Source organism: Echeneis naucrates, chromosome 7 (genome assembly GCF_900963305.1).
Source record: "Echeneis naucrates chromosome 7, fEcheNa1.1, whole genome shotgun sequence".
Lineage (NCBI taxonomy): Eukaryota > Metazoa > Chordata > Actinopteri > Carangiformes > Echeneidae > Echeneis > Echeneis naucrates.
Window position 1 is genome coordinate 349,124 of NC_042517.1, and position 26,498 is coordinate 375,621.

General features: G+C 50.4%; 2 protein-coding genes across 2 annotated transcripts in view; both read left to right on the top strand.

Moving 5' to 3' along the window:
* Nucleotides 1–11,874, top strand: part of LOC115045778 (plexin-B1) — a 30,644-nt gene extending 18,770 nt beyond the window's left edge. Inside the window, 37 exon segments of the mRNA XM_075353367.1 lie at nt 165–344; nt 1,198–1,326; nt 1,421–1,521; nt 1,617–1,749; nt 1,842–2,001; nt 2,077–2,185; nt 2,255–2,363; nt 2,724–2,840; nt 3,089–3,211; nt 3,293–3,383; nt 3,473–3,642; nt 3,720–3,871; nt 3,979–4,039; nt 4,042–4,083; nt 4,170–4,306; nt 4,398–4,574; nt 5,318–5,483; nt 5,559–5,690; nt 5,793–5,897; nt 5,974–6,135; nt 6,221–6,372; nt 6,479–6,579; nt 6,664–6,881; nt 6,963–7,141; nt 7,306–7,372; nt 7,471–7,617; nt 7,733–7,813; nt 7,889–7,967; nt 8,044–8,147; nt 8,227–8,314; nt 8,446–8,612; nt 8,689–8,849; nt 8,923–9,070; nt 9,164–9,228; nt 9,341–9,416; nt 9,504–9,578; nt 9,664–11,874. Of these exon segments, the coding sequence (XP_075209482.1) occupies nt 165–344; nt 1,198–1,326; nt 1,421–1,521; nt 1,617–1,749; nt 1,842–2,001; nt 2,077–2,185; nt 2,255–2,363; nt 2,724–2,840; nt 3,089–3,211; nt 3,293–3,383; nt 3,473–3,642; nt 3,720–3,871; nt 3,979–4,039; nt 4,042–4,083; nt 4,170–4,306; nt 4,398–4,574; nt 5,318–5,483; nt 5,559–5,690; nt 5,793–5,897; nt 5,974–6,135; nt 6,221–6,372; nt 6,479–6,579; nt 6,664–6,881; nt 6,963–7,141; nt 7,306–7,372; nt 7,471–7,617; nt 7,733–7,813; nt 7,889–7,967; nt 8,044–8,147; nt 8,227–8,314; nt 8,446–8,612; nt 8,689–8,849; nt 8,923–9,070; nt 9,164–9,228; nt 9,341–9,416; nt 9,504–9,578; nt 9,664–9,768 (4,569 nt within the window). The 3' untranslated portion in view covers nt 9,769–11,874.
* A 2,449-nt stretch (nt 11,875–14,323) lies between these two features.
* srpk3 (SRSF protein kinase 3) lies at nt 14,324–24,414 on the top strand. The gene is given in 17 exon segments (XM_029505667.1): nt 14,324–14,727; nt 15,078–15,174; nt 16,427–17,256; nt 17,691–17,799; nt 17,891–17,978; nt 18,063–18,150; nt 18,393–18,499; nt 18,623–18,788; nt 19,130–19,155; nt 19,261–19,353; nt 22,129–22,171; nt 22,281–22,499; nt 22,585–22,682; nt 22,769–22,876; nt 22,961–23,030; nt 23,567–23,709; nt 23,711–24,414. Coding segments are annotated over 17 exon segments (2,505 nt in total). The 5' UTR covers nt 14,324–14,717; the 3' UTR covers nt 23,921–24,414.
* Nucleotides 24,415–26,498: the final 2,084 nt, after the last annotated feature.

Consider the following 26,498-nt stretch of genomic DNA (forward strand, 5'->3'; position numbering starts at 1 on the left):
ATTAAGCCGCTGCAGAACTGAGTCACTGAGTCCACGGCTGGTCCTGGCTTGGACTGGACTCTAGATAAAGTGTAGGCTGATTCTAGACTGTACTGGACTGGGTGGGCGGGGCTTGGGGTCATCTCTTCCTGTCTGTAGATAATGACTGACCATCTCACTGTCAGGTCTCTCTTTCTGAGTATCCCTGTGGCGGGGAACACACCCCAAACCCAATCGCCAGTGCTGTCCCACTTGAAGCCACGCCCACCTTCACTTCCACCACCCAGCTGACCGCTGTCACCACGGCAACGGAGGGAGGACACACCATTGCCTTCCTGGGAGACAGAGAGGGACAACTGCACAAGGTGACAACATGAAGAGTCGATTCTCAACTTCCTGTTTGTGTTTGTTTGTAACTGCACACACACACACAAACACACACACAATGAACAGCTTGTTGCCTGAGGCTCTTCATCAACAAAACAACAAATGGCTGTTGGACGAACAAGCGTTTAGCTGGAGGGAGTCAGACTGTTGTTGTTGATTGGTTATTGGTCCCAAAGGTGCTTTCTGGGTAATGATCTAGGAGGACACATCTGGACCACTTACTGTGTGTGTGCATGTGTGTTGACATTTAATCACAAACACAGTTGACTGAGACCCCGCCTACTATATAACCAGTGCACAGAGGAACCAATCACTAGCTGAGGTGGTGGTGACATCACGGTGTGCTAATAATCTGAGCATCATTAATCGGTAAAACAGGTGAACTGAGACCACTGTCAGGTCGAGGACATGGTCCAGGTCTGAGGAGTACAGATCTGGGGCCTCACTGTTAAATCTGTGTGTAGGATGGTTACTGTAAGTGTACGTCATGTCATAATGAGTTTATGTAGTCATTCCAACTTTTCTACCTGTGAAGCTTCTTTGGTTGCTTTGGATTTATTTTTCGGATCACGGTGCTCCTCAGGTTGCTTAGGGGTGCACGCATTCTCCCGTCAAGTCTGTTTGTTATAGATCACAGTGACTTACGCCACGTTTATAAATGAGGCCCCTGGTCGTTGAGAGCAGCAGCACCACCTGCTGGTTGCCGAGCGGCTCTGACTAGGAAGTCCAGACTTGGTGATGGCATCAGTTTCTTCTTCTCTGGTTTGAACGGTTCCAGGGACTGAGGTGAATCGACACCTGTCTTCCAGCTGATCTCCCTTTGTGTTCCAGGTGCTGGTCCGCTCTGATTGGTCAGGTGATCTGTATGACAGCATGTCAGTGGACCGCGGCAATGCGGTCAGTGCCGACCTTCTATTGGATGAAAGCCAGCAGCACATTTACGTTTTAACGAACAGCAGGGTGAGACATGTCCTGGTCCTCCAATGGGTCTTCTTCTTCGGTCTTCATCCTCTCTCCTTTGTTTGATTGACAGGTCATTTCTTCTTTGTTTCAGTTGTCAAAGGTTCCGGTGTCTTCCTGTGAGAGACAGACAGACTGTCAGACCTGTCTCACTCTCAGAGACCCACATTGTGGCTGGTGTGTCCTGGAGGGAAGGTATGTCTCTCTCTCTGTCTCTCTGTCTCCCTGTCGCTGTGTCCCCTCCCCCCACCCCCCACCTGATGATGCGTGTTTTCTGTCTTCTCGTCCAGGTGTTGCCGTAAACATCAGTGTCGCCGTCACCTGCAGTCCAATCATTGGCTTTGGAGCTTTGAGCCGACCAATCAGTGTGTGACAGTGCAAAACCTGCAGCCGTCCAGTCAGAGCAAAGACCAACAGACCCAGGTGGACTTGAGTCAGACCTGGGTCCTCTCAGAACCAGAATCCCTACAGACCCAGGCCATGAGGGTCTGACTGTGTGTTTCTGTGTCTCTTAGGTAACACTGTCAGTCGTTCAGCTTCCCGCCCTCACTGAGGCAGAGTCTTTGTCCTGCGTGTTTGGACTCCTCCCACCTCAGCCCGCCATTGTCATGGGAACCAGCATCACTTGTCAGTCACCTGAACCAGAGCTCCTCCCACCCATGCCCACAGGAAGTGGTGAGTAAGAGAGATGTGGGGTTGGTCCACCTTTGACGGTCCAGTGATCAGGACTCAGACTGTTTCTGATTCCAGATCACATGACCCTGCCAGTGTCTCTGAGGTTCAGTCATGTGACCATCACCACCGGCAACATGACGTTCTACGACTGTGGAGCTGTGAGCCGCCTGAACCAGAGCTCCCAGTAAGAGACACACAGATGAAGATGATGATGTGCTGAAGATGTGATGATGATGATGACGGTGTGTTTCAGGTGTCTGGCGTGTGTCCACAGTCTGTGGAAGTGTAACTGGTGTCCTCTGGATCAACTCTGCACTCACAACCACAGCTGTCCAAAGAGACACATCATCCTGAACCAGAGAGTGAGACTGTCTGCCTGTCTCTCTCTCTCTCTCTATCTGTCTGTCTGTCTCTTTGTCTGTCTGTCTGCCTGTCTCTCTCTCTCTCTATCTGTCTGTCTGTCTGTCTGTCTGTCTCTCTCTCTCTGTCTGTCTCTCTCTCTCTCTCTCTGTCTCTCTCTGTCTCTCTGTCTCTCTGTCTCTCTGTCTCTCTCTCTCTGTCTGTCTCTCTGTCTGTCTGTCTCTCTCTGTCTGTCTCTCTCTGTCTGTCTGTCTCTCTCTCTCTCTCCCTCTCTCTCTCTCTCTGCCTGTCTCTGTCTCTGTCTGTCTGTCTGTCTCTCTCTGCCTGTCTGCCTCTCACTCTTGTCTCCCGTCTCCTTGCAGGACTCTCCTGGTCCCTCTTCCTGTCCTCTGATCTACTCCCTGCAGAGTTCTGCCTTAGTGCCCATGGGCCTCAGCACCACTGTGGTCTTACAGGGACGAAACCTGGACATCTACACAGTGAGACCTGTTTGTGTCTGTGCCAGGACCAGAACCAGAACCAGAACTAGAATTCAAACCAGAAATAAAACATAATTAGAACTCAAATTTAGAACCTGATCCAGAACTAGAACTGCAACCAAACTTAAAGCACAAATGAAACCAGGACCCGAACTAGAACCCAGTGAACTGAGTCTGTGTGGATCTACATGGACCACTGGTCCGCCTCAGGACCTGGATCAGACCAGTTTCCATCTGTGTTTCTGCAGGATCAGGATCAGGAACAGGAACAGTACGTCTGTGTCGTGCAAGTTCAAGGAGTCCAGATCAACCTGACGGCTGCTGTGACAACACACAACAACACACACACCTTCACCTGCAACACACACCAGGTAAAACACAAAAGCACACACCTACTAACCCACACCTGTCTCTCGCTCGCTCTCACACCTGTCCTGTCTGTCTCTCTGTAGTTTCAGGCTACAGTCAGTCAGCTCCACTATTCAGCTCCTGTTTATCTGCGTCGAGGAGAAAAACGGATTGACGCTTCACCAGACCTCCGACGTAAGAGAGAGAGAGAGAGAGAGAGAGAGAGAGAGAGTGTGTGTGTGTGTGTGTGTGTGTGTGACGCTAATATTTGTATGTGTCTCCAGTCCAGTTGTATGACTGCTCAGCCGGCCAATCAGATTGCTCACAGTGCAGGGCGGTACCTGAGGAGTACGGCTGTGTGTGGTGCCCAGGAAGCCCCACCCCCAGCTGTGTTTACAACAAATCATGTACCAGCATACCTACGGACATCTGCCCACCTCCTCAGATCTCACAGGTGACTCAGATGGACAGTCAGATTGTGTGTTTGTTCCTATGGGAGCTCTGTCTGTCTGACCACCTGTCTGTCTGCAGTTGGTACCTGTCTCAGGTCCTCTGGAGGGCGGAGTCTTGGTGACAGTCATTGGATCTAATCTGGGAATGAGATATCAGGATGTTGTGGGCGGAGTCACAGTGGCAGGGGTTCAATGTCACCCCCAGCCTGATGGATACCAGATCTCCACCAGGTGAGAGGCAGACACGCAGAGAGAGAGAGACATGTGGGTTAACAGTGTTTACATCATGCAGAGACATTTTGAAATACGTTTTGCGTGTGTGTGCATGTGTGTTCTAGGGTTGTGTGTGAACTGCAGCCCGTTGGGAAGCAGAGGGAGGGGCCTGTCCTGGTTACCGTGGGAACAACCCCCCTGGGAGGTCGAGGCAGATCTTCACCTATCAGGTGAGACTGATGAGGACCAGGACCAGGACTACAGAGGCAGGGTCAGGCCATCCTTGTTCCGGTCTAACCCATCTGTGTCCTTTCAGGACCCCCAGCTCATGGACCTGGTCCCTGATAAAGGTCCTGTCTCTGGAGGAACCAGGCTGACCATCAGAGGACAGCAGCTGCTGACGGGACAGACGTCGGACCTGAAGGCCTTCCTGGGTCCAGAGTCCTGCTACATGTGAGTACTGCGGTACGACTGCAGTCCGACACACTCCGTCTGACTGACATGCTAACAACCTCCTCTCCTTGTCTCCTGTCCTCCGGCGCAGTGTGGAGGAGGTCAGTGACACCCAGTTGGTGTGCCAGACTGGACCCAGTTCTCGGACAGGTGGAGTCCCAGTTCGGGTTTTGTTTGGTAAAGCGGAGCGGATCATTCCAAACGTCACCTTTTGTTACCATGACGATCCTGTCATCACGGACGCCACGCCCTCTGAGAGCTTCTATGAGTAAGAACCACACCCCCTCAGCCAGAGATGGGGACTTCGGGCTGGACTGAACAACTATCATGTGTTCTTCTTCTGTGGTATTCACATTGAGGAAACTTTTTGTCACCGTAATGACCGTGCCAGGCGTCACGTGCCGCCGCACGCATTCGTGCCTCAGATGACGGTAAAAATGGCGACTGGCGCGCCTGCTTCCGTAACATTAACTTTGTGATTCCGTTTGGTTAGAAAAACGTATTAAACCTTATTTATCTAATAAAAAGACTGCAGAGTCTGTGGGACCAAAATGAAGGACGCTGGATCAGCTTCAGATTTTATCAGGCGGATCGGTCACTGACGTTAAGTCACATTAACGCATATGGACGGTGAGCAAACATTTTTAGCTTAGCTTCAGCTAACGGAACGTTAACTTAGCTTTGCTCCCAGCTTTGTAACTGAATATTTGAAGAGATGAGTCAGTGTTAGTTTGGTTGTCACATACCGTAAAAAATGGACGGGTAACGTTAAACGAAAAAATACAGTCATACAGGTTACAGGTTCATTGTTGACCACATGACGTTAATGTCACAGGTTTATCAGGTTACTGTTACACTGGATGATAGATGATCGTTACAACCAGAAGAGACTTATTTTTTAGAGATTTGAGACTTTACTTGAACTTCCAAAAAGAGACGTGAACATTTCTGCACTCAGGTAACCTCTGACTCACCTGACATCCTAATAAGGTGCTGACTTCCTTTCTGCAGAGGGGGGCGTGTCATTGTGGTGACAGGGAGGAACCTGGATGTGGTGCAGCAGCCAATCATATCTGTGTGGGTGGAGCCACTGGAGGGTCAGAGGGTGAAACGGAAGAGACGGTTGGCTCTCCTCACAGCCAAGCAACAGCTCGTCTTCAACAACAGCATGACAACAGTGAGACAAACCAACCAATCAGAGACAAGTCTGTCCGTACCTGTCCTTCAATTATTAAACCTGTCTGTCTCTCAGGTATCGGAACGCTGCTCTGTCCTGTCGTCCTCTCAGATGACTTGTCTTACTCCCAGAGTGACCCCAGAGGTCAAAGTCAAAAGTGTCTGGTTTCAGTTGGACAATGTCAGAGTTTACTACGAGAGCATCAAGGTACCTGTCCGTCTGTCAGTCACAGCTGATTGACTAACTGATCAGCAGGTGAACAGTCACTGGAATCTGTCCCTGTCTCTTATCTACCTGTCTGTCTCTCAGGGGAAAAGCTTTGTTTATTATCCAAACCCAGAGTTCTTTCCTCTGAACCGAGAAGCTCCAGATTCTCCGTATCGTTTCAAACCAGGAGGAGTGATTGCTGTGGAGGTGAGAGCCAGTGCCCCCCCACCCTGTCCCCTCAGAGATCTGGTCCTCATGTCTTTGTCCCTGTCCCATCCTTCAGGGTCTGGACCTGACCAGGGCCATGTCCAGACAGGAAGTGACTGCTCGTCTTGGGGACCAGGAGTGTGAGGTGAAGACTCTGGACAGCACTCACCTGTACTGTGAACCTCCAGAGAGCCAACCAATGAGTGAAGACCACAGTAGAGACCTGCCCAGTCTGCTGGTAACAACAGACACACACAGACAGGAAGTATTTCCTCAGAGTTCATCTCCACAGAACTTTCAATGCTGCACTCCTCCTCTCCCAGGTGTTCATGGGAAATCTGAAGGTGGACCTGGGATTGGTTCAGTACGACAGTGACTCTCTGCTGTCTCCTGTGCCATTGGCCGCTCAGATCGGTTTGGGGGCGGGGACGGCCGTCATCATCCTGTCAGTGTTGGTGGTCATCCTGATGTACAGGTGAGTTCCTGTCTGTCCTACTCCACCTTTCTGTCTCCACCTGTCTCTCTTACCCGAGAAATAACTATAATAGAAGAAGGATTTACAAGTAAATGTGTGTGTGTAGGAGGAAGAGTAAACAGGCTCTCAGAGACTATAAGAAAGTTTTGCTGCAGTTGGAAACTTTGGAGATCAACGTGGGAGACCAGTGTCGTAAAGAGTTCACAGGTACACAAACAGACTGCAGCTACACAAAAACACTGCCGCCAAACAAACAAAGTCAGCTGTTGATGACGTGTCCTCTGTGTGTAGACCTGATGACAGAGATGATGGACCTGAGCAGTGATGTTGGGGGACCAGGACTCCCCCTGCTGGACTACAGGACATATGCAGAGCGAGTGTTTTTTCCCGGCCAGCAGACTGCGCTCCTGAGCCGTCAGCTGGACCTGCCGGAGTCCAGGAGGCCAACAGTGGAGCAGGGACTCCAGCAGCTCAACAACCTGCTCAACAACAGGCTCTTCCTCACCAGGGTGGGGACACTAATGGGACCCGGTCTGGCCTCATAGACCCGGACCTGGACCCAGAACTGACGTGTGTTTGTGTGTCCTCAGTTTATCCACACCCTGGAGGCCCAGCAGAGCTTCTCTCAGAGAGACCGCGGCTCCGTGGCCAGTCTGCTCACCATGGCTCTGCACGACAAGCTGGAGTACTTCACCGAGGTCATGAAGACTCTGCTACAGGACCTGGTCCAGCAGTATGTCGCCAAGAACCCCAAACTCATGCTGCGCCGGTACGGACAACAAACCCACCCTCATCGGCCCGCAGCCGGCAACAGTCAAGTTCAAATAACCACAGCAGCCTCATTTTGACACAACCTCATCTTCCAGACTGGACCAGAACAGTCTCTCTGTCCGTCTGTCTGACTGTCTCTCTGCCCGTCTGTCTGTGTTTCAGGACAGAGACAGTTGTAGAGAAGATGCTGACCAACTGGATGTCAATCTGTCTCTACTCTTTTCTTAAGGTATGTCTGTGTGTTGGGTTACTTGTCTGTCTCTCCAAATAATCAGCTCCCCTGCTTGTCTGTCTACCTGTCTTCCTGTGTGCCTGTCTGCCTGTCAGGAGGTGGCAGGGGAGCCTCTCTACATGCTCTACAGAGCCATAAAGTACCAGGTGGACAAAGGGCCGGTGGATGCTGTGACAGGAAAAGCCAAACGGACGCTGAACGACAGCCACCTGCTGCGAGAGGACGTGGACTACTGTGCTATGGTAACCATAGCAACCTTTCTCACCTGTCTATACATCCATTCATACCTACCAGGGTCAGGTAGGAGGAGGAAGACCACGTGGATCCTGTTAAATTCTCTACCTGTCTCTGTCCCAGACTCTGACAGTCTTGGTGAAGAATGGGGTGGAGGTCCAGCCGTGTCCTGTTAAGGTCCTCGACACAGACACAATCACACAGGTAGCTGTCTGTCTGATCACCACCTGTCTTGCTGTCACATGTCTTTTCCTCACCTGCCTGTCGCTCTGTCTGTAGGTTAAGGATAAGATCCTGGATCAGGTCTACAGGGGAGCTCCATACTCTCAAAGACCAGCAGCTGACAGCTTGGACCTGGGTATACACCTGTCTCACCTGTCTCCTTGACTTAATCTGTTTGATTGACAGTTCATACTGACTTGTGTGTCTGACAGAGTGGCGTTCGGGCCAGGCAGGTCACCTGACCTTGTCGGATGACGATGTCACTGCCGTTGTTCAGGGTCGCTGGAAACGAATCAACACGCTGCAACACTACAAGGTAACAACGGCTGACCAATCCCAGCGTGCCTCCACTTCCTGGTCCATGGAGGTTCTCATGTCTCCTGTCGGTTCTTCAGGTTCCAGACGGTGCAACCGTGGCGCTGATCCCTCGGTCTCAGTCCTCAGGTGGACTTGGAGTCAACCAGGTCTTCCAGACTGGAGAGAGTGAGAGTCCCAGAACCAGACCCAGCACAAACAGAACCACATAGAACCCTGAATCCACATAACACATAAAGACCCTTCCAGCCTCAGAACCAGCTCTGTTGACTAACAGATTCTGTTTGTTGTTGCCATAGAAACACCGATGCTGGAGGGCGAGGAGGAGGAGGGCCTACGTCTGTGGCACCTGGTGAAGAGCAGCGAAGATCCTGAAATGCCCAAACACAGGAAGAGCAGCATGAGGGAGAGAGAGCGTGCCAAGGCCATACCTGAGATTTACCTGACCAGGCTGCTGTCCATGAAGGTAACATCATTGCTATCGGACTCTGCCTCCCTCTACTGGTCTGTTTCTGTCTCACCCTCTTCCTGTCTGTCTTCAGGGGACATTGCAGAAGTTTGTGGACGATGTCTTCGTGTCAATCCTCAGTACGAAGCGTCCTCCTCCTATCGCCGTCAGATTCTTCTTCGATTTCTTGGATGACATGGCAGAGAAACACGGCATTGACGATCCAGAGACAGTCCACATATGGAAGACCAACAGGTAAAACAAACCTGTTTGCTGGACAACCAGCCAGCTGTCTTTCTGTCTGACCTGTCTGTCTGTCTGTCTCCAGCCTCCCTCTCAGATTCTGGGTGAACATCCTGAAGAATCCTCAGTTTGTTCTGGACGTGCAGGTGACTGACAGCATCGACGCCATTCTGTCAGTCATCGCTCAGACCTTCATCGACTCCTGCACCACGTCAGAGCACAAAGTGGGGCGGGTATGACCTGTCTGTCTGTCTGTCTGTCTGTCTGACTGACTGACTGACTGTCTGACTGTCTGTTAACCACATGATGTATTTCTGTCCAATCAGGACTCTCCTGTCAACAAGCTACTGTATGCCAGAGAGATTCCCCGATACAAGCAGCTGGTAGAGAGGTTAGACACTGTACAGTTACCATGGAAACACAAATCAGCTGTGTGTAGTTACCACAGAGACAGGTTGTCTATGCTCACATCACGTCAAGAGCTGTGTGTGTGTGTGTTCCAGGTATTACAGTGATATCCACAGTGCTGCTTCAGGCTGTTATCAGGAGATGAACTCAACTCTGACCGAACTTTCTGGGGTCAGTGAGTCTGAGCCACAATCTATACCTGTCTGTCTGCCTCTCTACCTGTCTGTCTGTCTCCAGTGATGTCTCTCTCTGTTTCAGAGCTTTGCCTCAGAGATGAACAGTCTTGTTGCTCTTCATGAACTTTACAAATTCATCAACAAATACTATGACCAGGTAACACAGAACGGACACAGACAAACAACTTATACAACAGACACACAAGCACAGCCACATCTCTATCCCCCCGTCTGTCTCTCAGATCATCCTGTCTCTCGAGGAGGACCCGTCAGGTCAGAAGATGCAGTTGGCCTATCGACTGCAGCAGGTCGCCGCCCTGGTGGAGAACAAGGTCACCGACCTCTGATGACCTCTGACACTGCTGTGCAAGAGGAAGTTCCCTCTGAGAGACTGAAACCACTGGGTGTGTGTGTGTGTGTGTGTGTGTGTGTGTTGGAGGTGGAGGTGGAGGAGTGATATATAAGGTTTTTGTGGTCAGACTCAGGACCAGGTCTTCACCCCTTCAGTCCTGTAGAGTCCTGATCCTGATCTGACTCCAGTCTGTGACAATCTAACCAACCAGATCAGGGAATGTCATCTCCTGCTGCCTTGCACTATATTTCCCAGAGTTCCCTGTTGTCTGTCTGCTGAGTCAAAAAGCACAAGTATAATAGTTCTACTGATCAGGTAAATTGATAATTGATTATTGATCTGCTGGATGTTTTTTATGGACAGTATATTTGCCTTCCTTGAACCAGCATTGTGGTCTTCAGGTCTTAAGACGGAGGATCAACCGGAGCAATAACAGAACCAGGTCTGTGTCAGTCTGATTCCAGGTTCTGATGATCTCTTAGCAACAGAAGCTGAAGCTGGCTTTTTAGCCAGAGCTCATCAGATAGACTCGATTGCTGACATCCTCAGGACCAGGACCGGGACCCATCCTGCACTGGTTCTTAGTCCCTTCAGTCTTCCCCAGTTTCAGGTTGGCCAACCAGCATTTAGCATAGATAAAAGTGCAGCTTAGAGATGTCTGTTGCTATGGACACTGCAGCGCTGAGGTCACACTGGACAGGAACCGTTAGATTTTATATGAACTGGGTTTATTGGTCCTGGTTCAGGTCAGCCCTGAGTGACAATCCCTCCTTGAGTTCCTTCTGGATCAGGGGGCATTGTTTGGACCTGATGGTCTGGAGCAACTGGGCTTCAGGATTTAGGTCTAAGGTTTGGATTCATCTGGTCCAGGTCTTGTTCTCAGGTCTGACCTTTTAAAGACTTTTAGTATGTAACTTCAGCAGGCCTGACCGTTCCCCAGGCGGACATACCAGAATCAGATCTATCGTGAACAACAGAATGTTTGACTGTCATCACATTGAGCCCCTGTTTGTCTTGATTAAAAACAAACAAACCAATGGGAAGACAACAAGAAACTGGAATCAGATTGGAAGTTTAAGTTGAACCTGCTGAAAAAAGTGAACAATTGAAACAATCTGAATTCTGAGGATCTAACTATGTGTGTGTGTTAGGTAGTCACTAACTTATTGTGTGTACATACTGTCCTATTTATACCTATTTATCCCAGCTGTGCCTTCACACTTGCAGCTAGATGGAACTGTCTGTCTGTTCTGACAGCAGCCTTATTACGCATGTGCCCCGGTGCATCATGGGAACATAGTAATTTTAATGTTAACTTTTATTGAAACAACAAATCCTGAATCTTGTACCAATACCCCTCACAGCTAGCATAACAGTACACTGTATTACAATACCAGCTAGCATAACATAACACTATCATGGGAACAGGCCAGCTTGTATAGGAACATCTGAGGTCTATCCTCAAGCGACCTGGAGCTCAGAACAAACATGTTGGCTCTGTGAGTTTAATAATAGTAATATCACTGAACCACAGCTAATGGTTAACGGCTAACACCCACATGCTTTATGCTTTAAAAACATCAGCTGATCTTACAGGCTGAATCCAAAAAAGTCGTAACGATGTGAAGTGAACCAGTTGGCACCACTAATGCTGCTCAGGGTGCAGTGAGAGCGCAGTTACCTGAGCAGGTGTGTTCATTCAGAATCAGCAGCTAATTTTAAAATCATATTTCCTGTGACCCCTTCATAATAAGACAGCTTATGATTCACCAGCAAAACGTTTTTAATGTGAAGCTGCAGCATAAAATGATCATCATTGGGCTGGGGATGTGATGATAATCAGTGGGTCACAGGTTGTGATGTCAATGTGACATCAGCATTGGAGGGAAACCTTAATGAACTGAAGGAACAGTGGAACCTGGTCTGATCTGGTTTGGATTCAACCTGTAGATGGTCAGTTTATTTGAACTGTCGGAGAGTTTCCTCTGTGTGGATGTCCTGTTCTCTTCTGGACTCTCCTTGACTCTCTTGGACTCTTCTGGACTCTTCTGGACTCTTCTGGACTCTCTTGGACTCTTCTGGACTCTTCTGGACTCTCCTTGACTCTCTTGGACTCTTCTGGACTCTTCTGGACTCTCCTGGACTCTCTTGGACTCTTCTGGACTCTTTTGAACTCTTCTGGACTCTCCTGGACTCTCCTGGACTCTCTTGGACTCTTCTGGACTCTTTTGAACTCTTCTGGACTCTCCTGGACTCTTCTGGACTCTCCTTGACTCTCTTGGACTCTCCTGGACTCTTCTGGACTCTCCTTGACTCTCTTGGACTCTCCTGGACTCTCCTGGACTCTCCTTGACGCTCTTGAACTCTTCTGGACTCTCTGTAAATGGACTGAGACTAAATCCACTAGGCAATAAACCAGCAGACTGTTACTGTCAGCAGAGGATTCTGCTGCTGGACCACCTTAGAGACCTGGACCAGGTCTTGGTCTCTGGATGATCTTCCTGTTTCTTCTTCTGTGTTTCTGAAATTGCTCTTTGATCTTCTTCTGTGTTTTTGCCTTGCGTGACTTTTGAGCCTGTGTTTGACCCGTAGTTTTAGAGCTCAGATCAGTTTAGAGTTTGCATGCATGTGATGATGAAGATGATTATTTATGGTGCTTCTTCTTCTTGTCAGTTATTTTGTTTTTTTTTTTAAATCCAGACAGGAGGCAGGGCTTAAACTCCTGTGTCACTGATGATATATATCCCTGCAGGTCAAAGGTCAGAATATTGAGCCTTCTGATATCTGTACAGTTTTATAATTTTGTGGGCATGGTTAAACAGGTCCTCAGCTCTGATTGGCTGAGCTGTTTGGTATTGAACCGTTTTTCAGAATAAAACCTTTTGAGGTGTTTGTACAAAGTGAATGAGGATCAGTAGTTTGTACTGACGGTGTACAGTTTCTAACGGTGTAAATGTAAATAAATACCTGTCTGAGGAGGAGGAGGAGGACAGTCTTGTCTGAGCAGGAATGTGTTTTATTGTGAAGGCAGGAAGCCAAACAGTTTGTATTATGTACAAATAAAGTTCTAATTTAACATTTCTCTGTGGAATTTGTTTTGTTTTCAACACCTGATGATGTCACAAACAAACAGGACTCTTTCTGAGACTCAGTGGTGGTCCTGTTCCTGATGAAGCACGTCACTGAGCTTCAGTGACATGATCTCCATAACGGCAGACAGCATGAAGGGTTTTGGCTGTGGAGCTGAGGACACCGGATTCTGGGTTGTCCTGAAGCCAGGCAGGCGGACGGAGGTCCGGGGATGATGATGAAAAAGGAAGAAGACGTAAATTGAAGAAAACATTGTAAATACTAAAAACGTCTGAAAGACTCCTCTTGGTCAGAGAGACACACAGTAACAGTGAGGAGGACAGAATGCAGGTGGAGATGCAGAGCGTAGTTATTCTAGGTTATTGTGTTCATCCTGTATTTGTTTGTTGTGTGCATCGTCTTCAAATCCTCCCCATCACCATCACCCTGGAGGAGGGAATGGAGTGGGCATTCTCTTTTACCTCTGATCTACACCAGCTCATTCATTAAAACTGCAGAGAAAGTGAGGAGACAGACTGCTGTTTCTGTTTCTGTAGCAGTGAGGAGTACCTGTTTGTAGGCGGGGCCTTTAACTGCACAGTAAATCCTGCATTAGACAGGAACCATGTTACTTCTAAGAGCTGTCTGCTGAAACAGGAGGAGACCTTTGAACTGTGTGAAGTTTGGGGACACCTCCATCGAACCCGGCAGAACGCCTGGCTCAATAAGTCCGGTCGGTTTGTCAGATCATTCCCTGGCACAGAGCTCCATTTTATGGATATAAAATGTAAGAGTCCAAAGTGGCATTTCAACATGTCTCGACTGTCCGACAATGTTTTTAAAGATGTTTTTAAATCCTTTTGGTGAGACCAGACACGGTCTACCTGCAGACCTCTACAAGGTTTTCTGGCCGGTTGTTGGAGAGGACTTGTTGGATGTCCTCAGAGATGGTCTGAGCAGAAGGGCTGTCCCCACGCTCCTTCCAAAGAAAGGAGACCTGCATCTCTCCTCTGTACTGACTTATAGACTCTTGGTTGTTAGTGGAGAGAAAGAAGCAGCATCAACCAACTAGTTCCCATTTTTCTCCTTCAGAGCTCTGTTTTCTTCTTTATTTATGAACCGTGTGGAGGATCACCGTCTCACCAGCAGCTGGCAGAGCGCAGGAGGAGAGCAGGCCCAGCAGAAGTTCACTGTCCATCACTTGGCTCCTACCATGACACCGTGAAGGCCCCAGACTAAACCACATCACACTGATCGAATGCAGACAGCCAACACTTCTAATAAACAGAGGAAACAAAAGGCAAAAATAACATCACAGTGACATCACATTTTGGACCTGTCTGGTTCATCAGACTGTGAGCCCGGTCCGATTCCTCCGGACCAAGACCCCCCCCCACCCCCCGTGTTGACCCCTCCCCTCTCTGATCCCAGTTTGGGTTCAACATGAACGTGCACCGTGTTTACGCATGCGCAGAGGCTGGTGTCCGGTGTCAGCAGCTGTCGGGTCCATGCTATCGGACCGACTCAGAAAACACCCAGAATAACCGGCAGGTCACGGTACGGACTGGTACCGGACCGGCCTCTGAGGGACACGGCTGAACCGGAGCTAACGGGCTAACGGCTAACTGACATCAGACCGTCGGTGGTCCAACGGACGAACGGACAAACGGACCCTCAGGCCCGGACTCGTGTTCACCACGCTGGTCTGCACTCAGCCCGTCCGACCCGGATCGGTCTGAGGACCCGCTAACCCGGACTGTGAAGTTCAGTTAGCTAAGGAGAACCAACGGGCTAACTGTCCGGGTCCCCTGAGTCCAGACCGCCGGACCCGGACCCGGACCCGGACCTTGACCCGTGTCGGTTGGAGGAGGCAGGATGTTGATAGGTAATGTAGCCCTGATCCTGGTCCAGATCCTGGTTCAACTGTCAGAACTCTTTGAGTCCATCCTCACTGAGCTCTGTCAAGCTAGTTAGCATTAGCTAACGGTACCAGTCTGTGACTGCTGCGGACGCGGACGCGGACGCGGACGCACACACACACACACACACACACACACACACACACACAAGTCCGGTCACGTGATCATCCAGGTGACACTTTTGTGTGTTCATGTGTTCACCTTAAAGAAGGTGTGTGTGTGTCTGTGATGTTTACTACCACAGAAGAAGAGCAGTTGTTAACTGGTACTTGTAGTCCGGTCTCTGTCTGATCCGGACTCTGCTGGTCTCCCTCAGCAGCTGTCAGCACCGGCACCGGGAGCTCTGCTGGGACCGGGAAGAAGCCCCGCCGCAGAGGGAAGAAGAACCGCAGAGTCCGGACCGATGGGAAACAGTGAGAACACACACACACACACACACACACACACACACACACACACACACACTGGTTCCCTCCAGTCCTGGTCCAGGTCTTCAGGAAGGTCGGACTGTTGTCAGGACTGCTGGGTCACACTCACCACACAGGTACGTCCAGGTAGATCTCAGGTCCATCTGCTCCAGACTGACATGGGACTCTGGAGGGGAGGCATGAGGTGAGACAGGTGGGGAGACAGGAAGTGAGACAGGTGGAGACAGGTGCACGTTTAGATGAATGATGAACACTAACAAACAGCTAAGCTAACAGTTTCCCTTCGCTCTCAGTCATTGTGCTAAGCTAACTGGTGCCCTGATTATAGAGACAGGTTTGGAGCCGGACCAGCTGAGACCAGATCCAAGAATAGACCAGAGGCTGAATCATGACCCCACCGCGCACACACACACACACACACACACACACACACACACACACACTCTCGCTCTCTCTCTCTCTCTCTCTCTCTCTCTCTCTCTCTCTCTCTCTCTCCAGTCTATTTCAGTGCAGTTGAATCTAACCTCAACAATGTCCATGACTGTGTGTGTGTTTGTCATAAACTCTACATAATCGGGTTATTGCCTCGTCCTGATAATGATCAGACTTTTAAAATGCATTTAAACACTGTAATCTGACCCAGATTATTCGATAGATCATCGGGTAATTCCTGCATTTAAACGCCATTCTCTGGCTGAGTCAGAGAATAGCTTTCTCTCCTCCTGGGGCCTTCACAACGCGATAAATACGCCGGTGCTGTCATTCCTCTTCCGGACGACAGCTACAGATTTACTGCACCGCTGTCCCTCTCCACCGGCACCGGGGAGGAGAGGGTTGTGTGTTTTGTGAAAGGTCAAGCCGAAGTGACTTAAGACCCACCGGATGAAATGATGACAGCGTCGCCTAACGTTGCAGAGACAACACAACTTTAGCCAAAATCTCCTTTCACTGAGTAAGGATCCGATCATAATCCAGTAAGGCAGTACTCTGGATATGTAGAGTGTGTGTGTGTGTGTGTGTGTGTGTGTGTGTGTGTGTGTGTGTGTGTGTGTGTGTGTGTGTGTGTGTGAGAAATGGCTAAACGTGCCTGGTTGGCTGTGTTGCCAGTTTTGTTGTACAGGCTGGGGGAAAATCTCCACTCTGTGATGTGGACCGATCGCTGTCATGACATCACACGTTGATAATGTAGTGTAGGCTGTTGTTGTTGAGCTCTGATGTCATCATTTCTGCCCCCCAGGCTGGATGACCTCTGTGACCTCCAGAGTCTGAATCCTGACAGCAGCCCCCCCACCACACCAACACAGACCTGTTCCTCCCCCACATCAGAAGACCTCCATGGAACCACCACAGCACATCAACAGACTCCATTTCATGACATCACCTGTCAGTCTCAGAGTGTCCCGCGAACCCCCTCCCCCCTTCAGACCACACCCCCTAACCCTGCAGCATCACAGGCACCCGCTGAAACTACCCTGCAAACGCCCCCGCGGCCCTCTTCAAACAGCCCCCTGGTGCTACCAGTGACTCCTCATATCTTCACCCACTCACCCCCTGCCACATCTCAGAGCCCCGCCCACCATCTCAGCCAATCACTGCCAACTATAAACCAAAATATTACTCAGAAGTCCTCCAAATCGCCCCACAGAACTCTTCACAAAGAAACTCCAAGTGTTTCTCAGACAGATCTGTTGAAATCAGCCCCAGCCTCAGCCCATGAGGACAGTCAGTCCCCCTCAGTATCTGCCCCACATCCTGCCAAAGCCCCTTCCAGCCCGGCATTAAGCCCTTCCCACAATGACACCTTCTTACTGACATCAGTGACCTTCACTTCCAGTGGTTCCTCCCACCTGTGCTCCCCGCTCTGCACCTCCTCTGCTTCCTTCCTCCAGTCCCTGGGGTCTCTGGGCCCTCCTATTGGTCTGTCTCCTATGATGTCACCATGTACCCATCAACCGGCCATGCCCTCCCCAGTACTTAGTCCGCCTCCCCCAGAGTTAACTCCACCCCCTGCCCAGCTGCTGGGCTCAGATGATGAAGAGCAGGAAGACCCATCAGACTATTGTAAAGGTGAGACTTCCTGACACAACAACACTCGGGCTCCCTGATTGGTCATTTTGGTTGTTCTGAACTGGATGAGTCGTCTCTTCTTCTTTAAATGTTTGATTTAAAAAAAAAAAGGTGATGAATCAAACATTGTCTTAAATAAGAGACAGCTGTCCTCAGGTCAAGAATGGACGTTGATCACTACCAGTTCAGGTTTAGCAGGTCTGTCCTTCCTGAGCTCCTCATCCTGGATCTGCGGTCTCAGATCAAGGTCCACTTATGAAGCACTTGATGATCCAACACAGTGTTATGGAGACATCCATGACTGTCCAAATGGTCCTGTAGTTCGTCAGGAAAACTCCACCTGTTCTCTGTTCCCAGGCAGTTGACTCCGGGGTCCTTGGGGGTCCTTAGGGGCCCCACTGTGTTTACCAACATCTTTCATGTTTGTGTTCCAGGCGGCTACTACCCCGTGAAGATCGGTGACCTGTTCAACGGGAGGTACCACGTGGTCAGGAAGCTGGGCTGGGGACATTTTTCCACCGTGTGGCTCTGCTGGGATCTGCAGTAAGACAAATTACACACAGACAAGCACACACAGAATACACACAGACATGTTGTGTTGATGGTTGTGCGTCCTCTGGATATGTGTGTTTAGGAAGAAGCGCTTTGTGGCGTTAAAGGTGGTGAAGAGCGCTCCACACTACACGGAGACGGCTCTGGACGAGATCAAACTGCTGCGATGTGTAAGTTCACTCAGGTCCAGCTGAGGACGTCTTCTGATTGGTTGCCATAGTGCTGCTGTCCCTTATTCATTCGTGTGTCAGCAGGTGAGGGACAGTGACCCCTCTGACCCCTACAGAGAAACCATCGTCCAGCTGATCGACGACTTCAAGATCTCTGGAGTCAATGGAGTCCGTATCCTTTATCACCACCCGTCTGTCCTTCTACCTGTCTGTCCCTCTGCCCGTCTGTCCCTCTGCCCGTCTGTCCCTCTGCCCGTCTGTCCTGCTTCCTGTCTGTCCCACTTCCTGTCTGTCCCTTTACCCGTCTGTTCCTCTTACTGTCTGCCATCTACCTGTCTGTCCCTCTTTCTGTCTGTGCTTCTGCCCGCCTGTCCCTCTACCTGTCTGTCCACCTGGTTCCTCAGCCTGTCTCAGATGTCTGTATGGTTCTGGAGGTTTTGGGTCACCAGCTGTTGAAGTGGATCATCAGGTCCAACTACATGGGCCTTCCTCTGGTCTGTGTGAAGACCATCATCAGACAGGTGAGACCAAAGACCTGGACTGGTCCAGATGTGACAGATAAACCAGGATTAATCAGATGATCAGTGGAATCTGTCACACAGTCACAGTCCGCCCCTGTCCCCGCCCCCCCCGTGTCCCTACAGGTGCTGCAGGGTCTGGACTACCTCCACACAAAGTGTAAGATCATCCACACGGACATCAAACCGGAGAACATCCTGCTAGACGTGGACGAAGTTTACATCCGACGGCTGGCAGCTGAGGCCACTATGTGGCAGAGAGCCGGAGCCCCGCCCCCTTCAGGGTCATCAGGTACGCAGCACCGCCCGATTGGTCGGGTACGCCTGACTGTTAACTGTCTGTAGGAAGGAGGGGGGATCTTCATCGCCGTCATCATCATCATCATCATCATCATCATCATAGAATCAGTCTGAACTGTCAGTCAGACAGGAAGTTATTGGGAGCTGTGGAAACCTGTCTCTCTTTTTCTAACCTGTCCGTCTCACTTTAACCTGTCTGTCTGCCTGCAACCTGCCCATCTCACTTTAACCTGTCTGTCTGATGTTATTTATTTCCATCTTTTCTGTTTCTGATGTTTTCTTCCTGTCTCTCTCTCCCTGCCTGTCTGTCTCTCTGTGCATCTCTCCTTCTAGTTAGTACGGCTCCCAGGGACGTTCAGGTAAGTGTCCAGGTGTGTTGTTGTTCCTACTGGTGACTGTTGTGTCAGACAGAGCACTCTGTGTGTGTAGAGGCATCACCATGAGTTTTCTTTTTGTGTGTGTAGGTTGGTAAGCTGTCTAAGAACAAGAAGAAGAAGTTGAAGAGAAAAGCCAAACGTCAACAGAGACTGTTGGAGGAAAGACTGGTGGACATACAGGTCAGTTAGTCCTCCCCTAGTCCCGCTGTCGTCCTCCTGTCGTCCTCCTGTAGTCCTCCTGTAGTCCCGCTGTAGTCCCGCTGTAGTCCTCCTGTCGTCGTCCTCCTGTCGTCGTCCTCCTGTCGTCGTCCTGTCGTCGTCGTCCTGTCGTCGTCGTCCTGTCGTCGTCCTCCTGTCGTCGTCCTCCTGTCGTCGTCCTCCTGTCGTCGTCCTCCTGTCGTCCTGCTGTAGTCCTGCTGTCGTCCTCCTGTCGTCCCCCTGTCGTCCTCCTGTCGTCCTCCTGTCGTCCTCCTGTCGTCCTGCTGTCGTCCTCCTGTAGTCCTGCTGTCGTCCTCCTGTAGTCCTCCTGTAGTCCTCCTGTAGTCCTGCTGTCGTCCTCCTGTAGTCCTCCTGTAGTCCTCCTGTAGTCCTGCTGTCGTCCTGCTGTAGTCCTCCTGTAGTCCTGCTGTCGTCCTCCTGTCGTCCCCCTGTAGTCCTCCTGTAGTCCTCCTGTAGTCCTCCTGTAGTCCTGCTGTCGTCCTGCTGTAGTCCTCCTGTCGTCTTGCTGTCGTCCTCCTGTCGTCCTCCTGTCGTCCTGCTGTAGTCCTCCTGTAGTCTTGCTGTAGTCCTGCTGTCGTCCTGCTGTCGTCCTCCTGTAGTCCTCCTGTAGTCCTCCTGTAGTCCTCCTGTAGTCCCGCTGTAGTCCCGCTGTCGTCCTGCTGTCGTCCTCCTGTCGTCCCCCTGTAGTCCTCCTGTAGTCCCGCTGTCGTCCTCCTGTCGTCCTCCTGTCGTCGTCCTCCTGTCGTCGTCCTCCTGTCGTCGTCCTGTCGTCGTCGTCCTGTCGTCGTCCTCCTGTCGTCGTCCTCCTGTCGTCGTCCTGTAGTCCTGCTGTAGTCCTGCTGTCGTCCTCCTGTCGTCCCCCTGTCGTCCTCCTGTCGTCCTCCTGTCGTCCTGCTGTCGTCCTCCTGTAGTCCTGCTGTCGTCCTCCTGTAGTCCTCCTGTAGTCCTCCTGTAGTCCTGCTGTCGTCCTGCTGTAGTCCTCCTGTAGTCCTGCTGTCGTCCTCCTGTCGTCCCCCTGTAGTCCTCCTGTAGTCCTCCTGTAGTCCTCCTGTAGTCCTGCTGTCGTCCTGCTGTAGTCCTCCTGTCGTCTTGCTGTCGTCCTCCTGTCGTCCTCCTGTCGTCCTGCTGTAGTCCTCCTGTAGTCTTGCTGTAGTCCTGCTGTCGTCCTGCTGTAGTCCTGCTGTCGTCCTGCTGTAGTCCTCCTGTAGTCTTGCTGTAGTCCTCCTGTAGTCTTGCTGTAGTCCTGCTGTCGTCCTGCTGTCGTCCTGCTGTAGTCCTCCTGTCGTCTTGCTGTCGTCCTGCTGTAGTCCTCCTGTAGTCCTGCTGTAGTCCTGCTGTAGTCCTGCTGTAGTCCTCCTGTAGTCCTGCTGTCGTCCTGCTGTAGTCCTCCTGTCGTCTTGCTGTAGTCCTGCTGTCGTCCTGCTGTAGTCCTGCTGTAGTCCTGCTGTAGTCCTCCTGTAGTCCTGCTGTAGTCCTGCTGTAGTCCTCCTGTAGTCCTCCTGTAGTCCTGCTGTAGTCCTGCTGTAGTCCTCCTGTAGTCCTCCTGTAGTCCTGCTGTCGTCCTGCTGTAGTCCTCCTGTCGTCTTGCTGTCGTCCTCCTGTCGTCCTCCTGTCGTCCTGCTGTAGTCCTCCTGTAGTCTTGCTGTAGTCCTGCTGTCGTCCTGCTGTAGTCCTGCTGTCGTCCTGCTGTAGTCCTCCTGTAGTCTTGCTGTAGTCCTCCTGTAGTCTTGCTGTAGTCCTGCTGTCGTCCTGCTGTCGTCCTGCTGTCGTCCTGCTGTCGTCCTGCTGTAGTCCTCCTGTAGTCTTGCTGTAGTCCTGCTGTCGTCCTGCTGTAGTCCTCCTGTCGTCTTGCTGTCGTCCTCCTGTAGTCTTGCTGTAGTCCTGCTGTCGTCCTGCTGTCGTCCTCCTGTAGTCCTCCTGTAGTCCTCCTGTAGTCCTCCTGTAGTCCTCCTGTAGTCCTCCTGTAGTCTTGCTGTAGTCCTGCTGTAGTCCTGCCGTCGTCCTCCTGTCGTCCTCCTGTCGTCCTCCTGTCGTCCTCCTGTAGTCCTGCTGTAGTCCTGCTGTCGTCCTGCTGTCGTCCTGCTGTAGTCCTCCTGTCGTCCTCCTGTCGTCCTCCTGTCGTCCCCCTGTCGTCCCCCTGTAGTCCTCCTGTAGTCCTCCTGTAGTCCTCCTGTAGTCCTCCTGTAGTCCTCCTGTAGTCCTGCTGTCGTCCTCCTGTCGTCCTCCTGTCGTCCTCCTGTAGTCCTGCTGTCGTCCCCCTGTAGTCCTGCTGTCGTCCTCCTGTCGTCCTCCTGTCGTCCCCCTGTCGTCCCCCTGTCGTCCCCCTGTCGTCCTGCTGTAGTCCTGCTGTCGTCCTGCTGTCGTCCTCCTGTCGTCCTCCTGTCGTCCTCCTGTAGTCTTGCTGTCGTCCCCCTGTAGTCCTCCTGTAGTCCTGCTGTCGTCCTGCTGTCGTCCTCCTGTCGTCCTCCTGTCGTCCTCCTGTAGTCTTGCTGTCGTCCCCCTGTAGTCCTCCTGTAGTCCTGCTGTAGTCCTGCTGTCGTCCTCCTGTCGTCCTCCTGTCGTCCCCCTGTCGTCCTGCTGTAGTCCTGCTGTCGTCCTCCTGTAGTCCTGCTGTCGTCCTCCTGTCGTCCTCCTGTCGTCCCCCTGTCGTCCCCCTGTCGTCCCCCTGTCGTCCTCCTGTCGTCCTGCTGTAGTCCTGCTGTAGTCAAAATAAGATTCTTCTTCCTGTTTGTCCAGAGGATGGAGGACGAGGATGGAGTCAGCCTGCCCGACACTGACTGTGAGTACACACACACACAAACACACTCTCACTCTACCATACTTATTTACATACATATTTAAGTTTTGATTTGATTTGATTAGACACAAAGTCACGTGTTGTGTTTCAGGTTCTCTCGACATCAATGGCAGCACTTCCTGTTCCACAGCTAACAACAAAGCCAGTCCAGAGTCCACCTGCTCCTGGTTGGAGGACAGGTGTAATGGCCACGCCCCTGGACGTTTCTCCAGTCCTGCCTCTGGCCTATCAGGTTTCTCCAGCTCTGTGGTGTCAGCAACATCTGAATCAGCACTTTCTACTCAGTCAGGATACTCCAGTGGACGAGATGGTGAGACACACACACACACACACCTGGGACGTAGACCTGAGCGTCCCCCTGTTAGCTGACGGGAAGTTGTGTCCTCTGTCTTCAGTGTTCAGTGCATCAGACTTCGTCCTCAGTCCTCTGGATCCTCGGAACGCTGACAAACTGAAAGTGAAGATTGCTGATCTGGGAAATGCATGCTGGGTGGTGAGACATCTTCATCATGTGTGCCTCCTCCTCCTCTCTTTGGTTTTATCATCACACCAATGACCCCCCCCCCCCCCCCCCAACAGCACAAACACTTCACTGAGGACATTCAGACCAGACAGTACAGAGCTCTGGAGGTTCTGATTGGAGCAGAATATGGACCGCCTGCTGACATCTGGAGCACTGCCTGCATGGTACAGACACACACAGACACACACAGACACACACAGGTGTGTGTACTGAGTGTTGATTGGTATTGATTGATATTTGTGTTCCAGGCCTTTGAGTTGGCGACAGGAGATTATCTGTTTGAACCTCATTCAGGAGAAGATTATACCAGAGATGAAGGTAGGACCAGAACTGATGGGGATCAGAGCTCTGATGGGGTCAGGGTCCAGGTGGATCAGAGCTCTGATGGGATCAGCGTCCAGGTGGATCAGAGCTCTGATGGGATCAGGGTCCAGGTGGATCAGAGCTCTGATGGGATCAGGGTCCTGGTGGATCAGAGCTCTGATGGGGTCAGGGTCCAGGTGGATCAGAGCTCTGATGGGATCAGGGTCCTGGTGGATCAGAGCTCTGATGGGATCAGGGTCCAGGTGGATCAGAGCTCTGATGGGATCAGGGTCCTGGTGGATCAGAGCTCTGATGGGGTCAGGGTCCTGGTGGATCAGAGCTCTGATGGGATCAGGGTCCAGGTGGATCAGAGCTCTGATGGGATCAGGGTCCTGGTGGATCAGAGCTCTGATGGGGTCAGGGTCCTGGTGGATCAGAGCTCTGATGGGGTCAGGGTCCTGGTGGATCAGAGCTCTGATGGGGTCAGGGTCCTGGCTCTGATGGGATCAGGGTCCTGGTGGATCAGCTGTTGACTGTTTGTTCCTGTTCAGATCACATAGCTCACATCATGGAGCTGCTGGGTCCGGTCCCTTTGCCCTTCGCGCTGTCTGGCAGGTACTCCAGAGAATACTTCAACCGCAGAGGTGAGCCCGCCCATCGTGCTCTGATTGGCTTTTGGTCACAGAACCAGTTTTATTAATCTGCCCGTCTCACCCCCAGGTGAGCTGCGTCATATTGCCAACCTGAAGCCGTGGGGTTTGTTCGAGGTACTGCTGGAGAAATACGAGTGGCCGCTCGATCAGGCCGCTCAGTTCAGCGACTTCTTGTCGGCCATGTTGGAACTGGAGCCTCAACGCAGAGCGACAGCAGCTGAGTCGCTGCAGCACGCCTGGCTGCACACATAGAGACAGACAGACAGGCAGCTCTCAGCGTCCGTGCTTGTCCTGCTGACGATTTCTCAGTTTGTTTCATGATGTTGATTTAATTATAAACGTTGTTGTGTATTTTCAGTTTTTCTGTTGTGTTGATTTCTTTGTGTTGACCTGATGTCTGCTGAAAACGGAAGGTCTCGATTCAAGACCTGAACTGAGACCCAAAACCCCTGATGATGATGATGATGATGATGATGATGATGATTTTGATTTTGTTGATTTTAATGAGTATGAGCACACTGTAGCCTCCAAACAGCAGCTGACCTCTCACAGTGTTGATCAGTTTCTCTCTGTGGTCACTTCCACCGTCTCTCACTTATTTCTATCTTCATATAAGAAATAGTGCCTTGAATTGACCCTTGACCTTTGACCCTACCCCACCCCCACCCCAGTGACATCACCAGAGAAATAGTTTTTTTTACATGTTGTGTGGAGCGTTTCTTCTTCTGTGAAAATAAAGATAATGAAATCTGGCTTGAGCTGTTTCCTGACCTTTGACCTCTGACCATTGGCCATCTGAAGAGGTAGCGAGTTGACTTGCTGATTGATACACTTTTGATCAGATATTTCACTTCTGAGGAGTATTCCAGGTAGGAGGTTCCAGAACAGCTGATCTGAGTTGGTTCACTTTGAGTTGCACTCGTGCACAACCGCTATAAAAAGCCATCATCAACGGAGCCCCGATACCACGAGTCACCATGACAACCAAAGGGAAAAAAAGATCCAGTTACTTCACCCTGATGGAGGTGGAGGTCTGAATTCAGGCCGATGGAGAGGATGAACATGTTTCACCATAAACGTAACACCGCTGCAGCAGGAAAAACAATTACTACCCGAGTCAACACGTAAGTTTGGATGGACTCTTCCATTGATTTCACATTTAACCGTCAGAGATCGTAGCTTATAGTTATAAATATAAATGGGAATAAAACCGGATTTTTATTTAGGTGGAGTCCATCAGGAGAGAAGCAAAATATAAAAGCATTATTCAAAAAGGTCAGGCATATGATTCAAATTGACTTAAGCTATTGAACAAAGTAAATATTAATTAATATTAAAGTAGTAATTTACACCCCTAATAAAACACTTAGTAGATTAACACATCATACGTTTACACACTTTTATTGACAAGAGACAATGCATACACTAACAAAATCAGATCTACTCATTTAAAAAAAGAGATAAACATTGGAATTCTGCTAAGCCAACAGAAAGAAGGCAGAGGCCCGAAAAACGGGTGGAGTCACCACCACTGACAGAGGCTGAGGAGCTGAGGGCACCCCAGGACACAAGTGCCTACATCAGATGTAAGTATAAACTTATGTGTTTTAAAAAATCTAACTTGTATATAAAATCTCCCCCTCCAACAGTTGTGGAAGGTGTCGTCTGCCTCGATCAGCCTCTGAAACAACGGAACACCTGGCAGCTGTAAGTATTCTGAAACAGAATCTTTTCCTGCATCAGGGGAGGATGAGGATGATGAAGAAGAAGAAACGCTGTCTGCTGCCACAGGGAGAGATCCAGAGAGGCCAACTGAAGTGTGTGTTCATGCACATTCCTTTGAGTTTGGAGTTTGGCATGTATTCTGAAGTGATGATCATAGATGATGAACAAACTACGAGCACATTCTTCAACAGACAGACAGATGTCTGGACATCAACTTCCACAGCGCAGCTGGACACAGTGAGGTTTTGGGTCAATACCACATTAAATCTGTATGTAGAACTGTAGGATTTAAATGTCCTCCATATTTCCCAGTTCCATGTGAAGGAATTGTACAGAGTCCACCTCACGAAGACTATACAGAAAAAGAAACGGTACAGATGATTGATGCTCCTCTGGAAACGCCAGGACATCTAATCTCAGTTGGAAGATTCTCTAACCCCCCCTAACCCACAGAAAACATTTTGAATTAGCTGAGCTTCGATATCAGTCGGATTGGGAATGAATGAATGGACAGCTGTCTTTGTGTGGGAGGAGACAGGAAGAAACTCGGTTTCTTAAAGAAAACCTTCCAGTGAGGCAGAAGGGTGATTGACTCGACGTTTCAGATACCCCTCTTTAAACGGTGACACTTTTCCTCCCACTGGGGGCAGTAGAGCTGTCAGTGGGGTGATCAGGGGTAATTAAAAGCACCAGTGGCTGATTGGGGGGGTAGAAACAGGTTTGTTTTGTTTCTGGTAAAATCAAACGGGTTTAGTTTTGGAGAACTGGAATAAATCGACATTTAATGTCAAACCTGAAGTCAGAGGAGTGTTTCATCAGTTGGGTTTAGAATGTTTCCTCGAGGATTTCTGCTATTTTCTTCTCACCAGCTGGAGCTTCTGGTGAGTTACAGGCAACAAGGTTTGTTTGTTCTTGACACAAAGGAAGGACATTTGTTGTAAATGTGTTAAATCCAGTTTGCTTGGAGCTGATGTAGAATCACTGTAAAGTCACCTGAGAACATAAGAAATGGACAGATTTGATGATAAACTGGACTCTGATTTGGGGTTGAAACTGTTTGTGTGTTTATTTTGTGCGTTGTTAAATTACTGTGGTTTAACTTTAG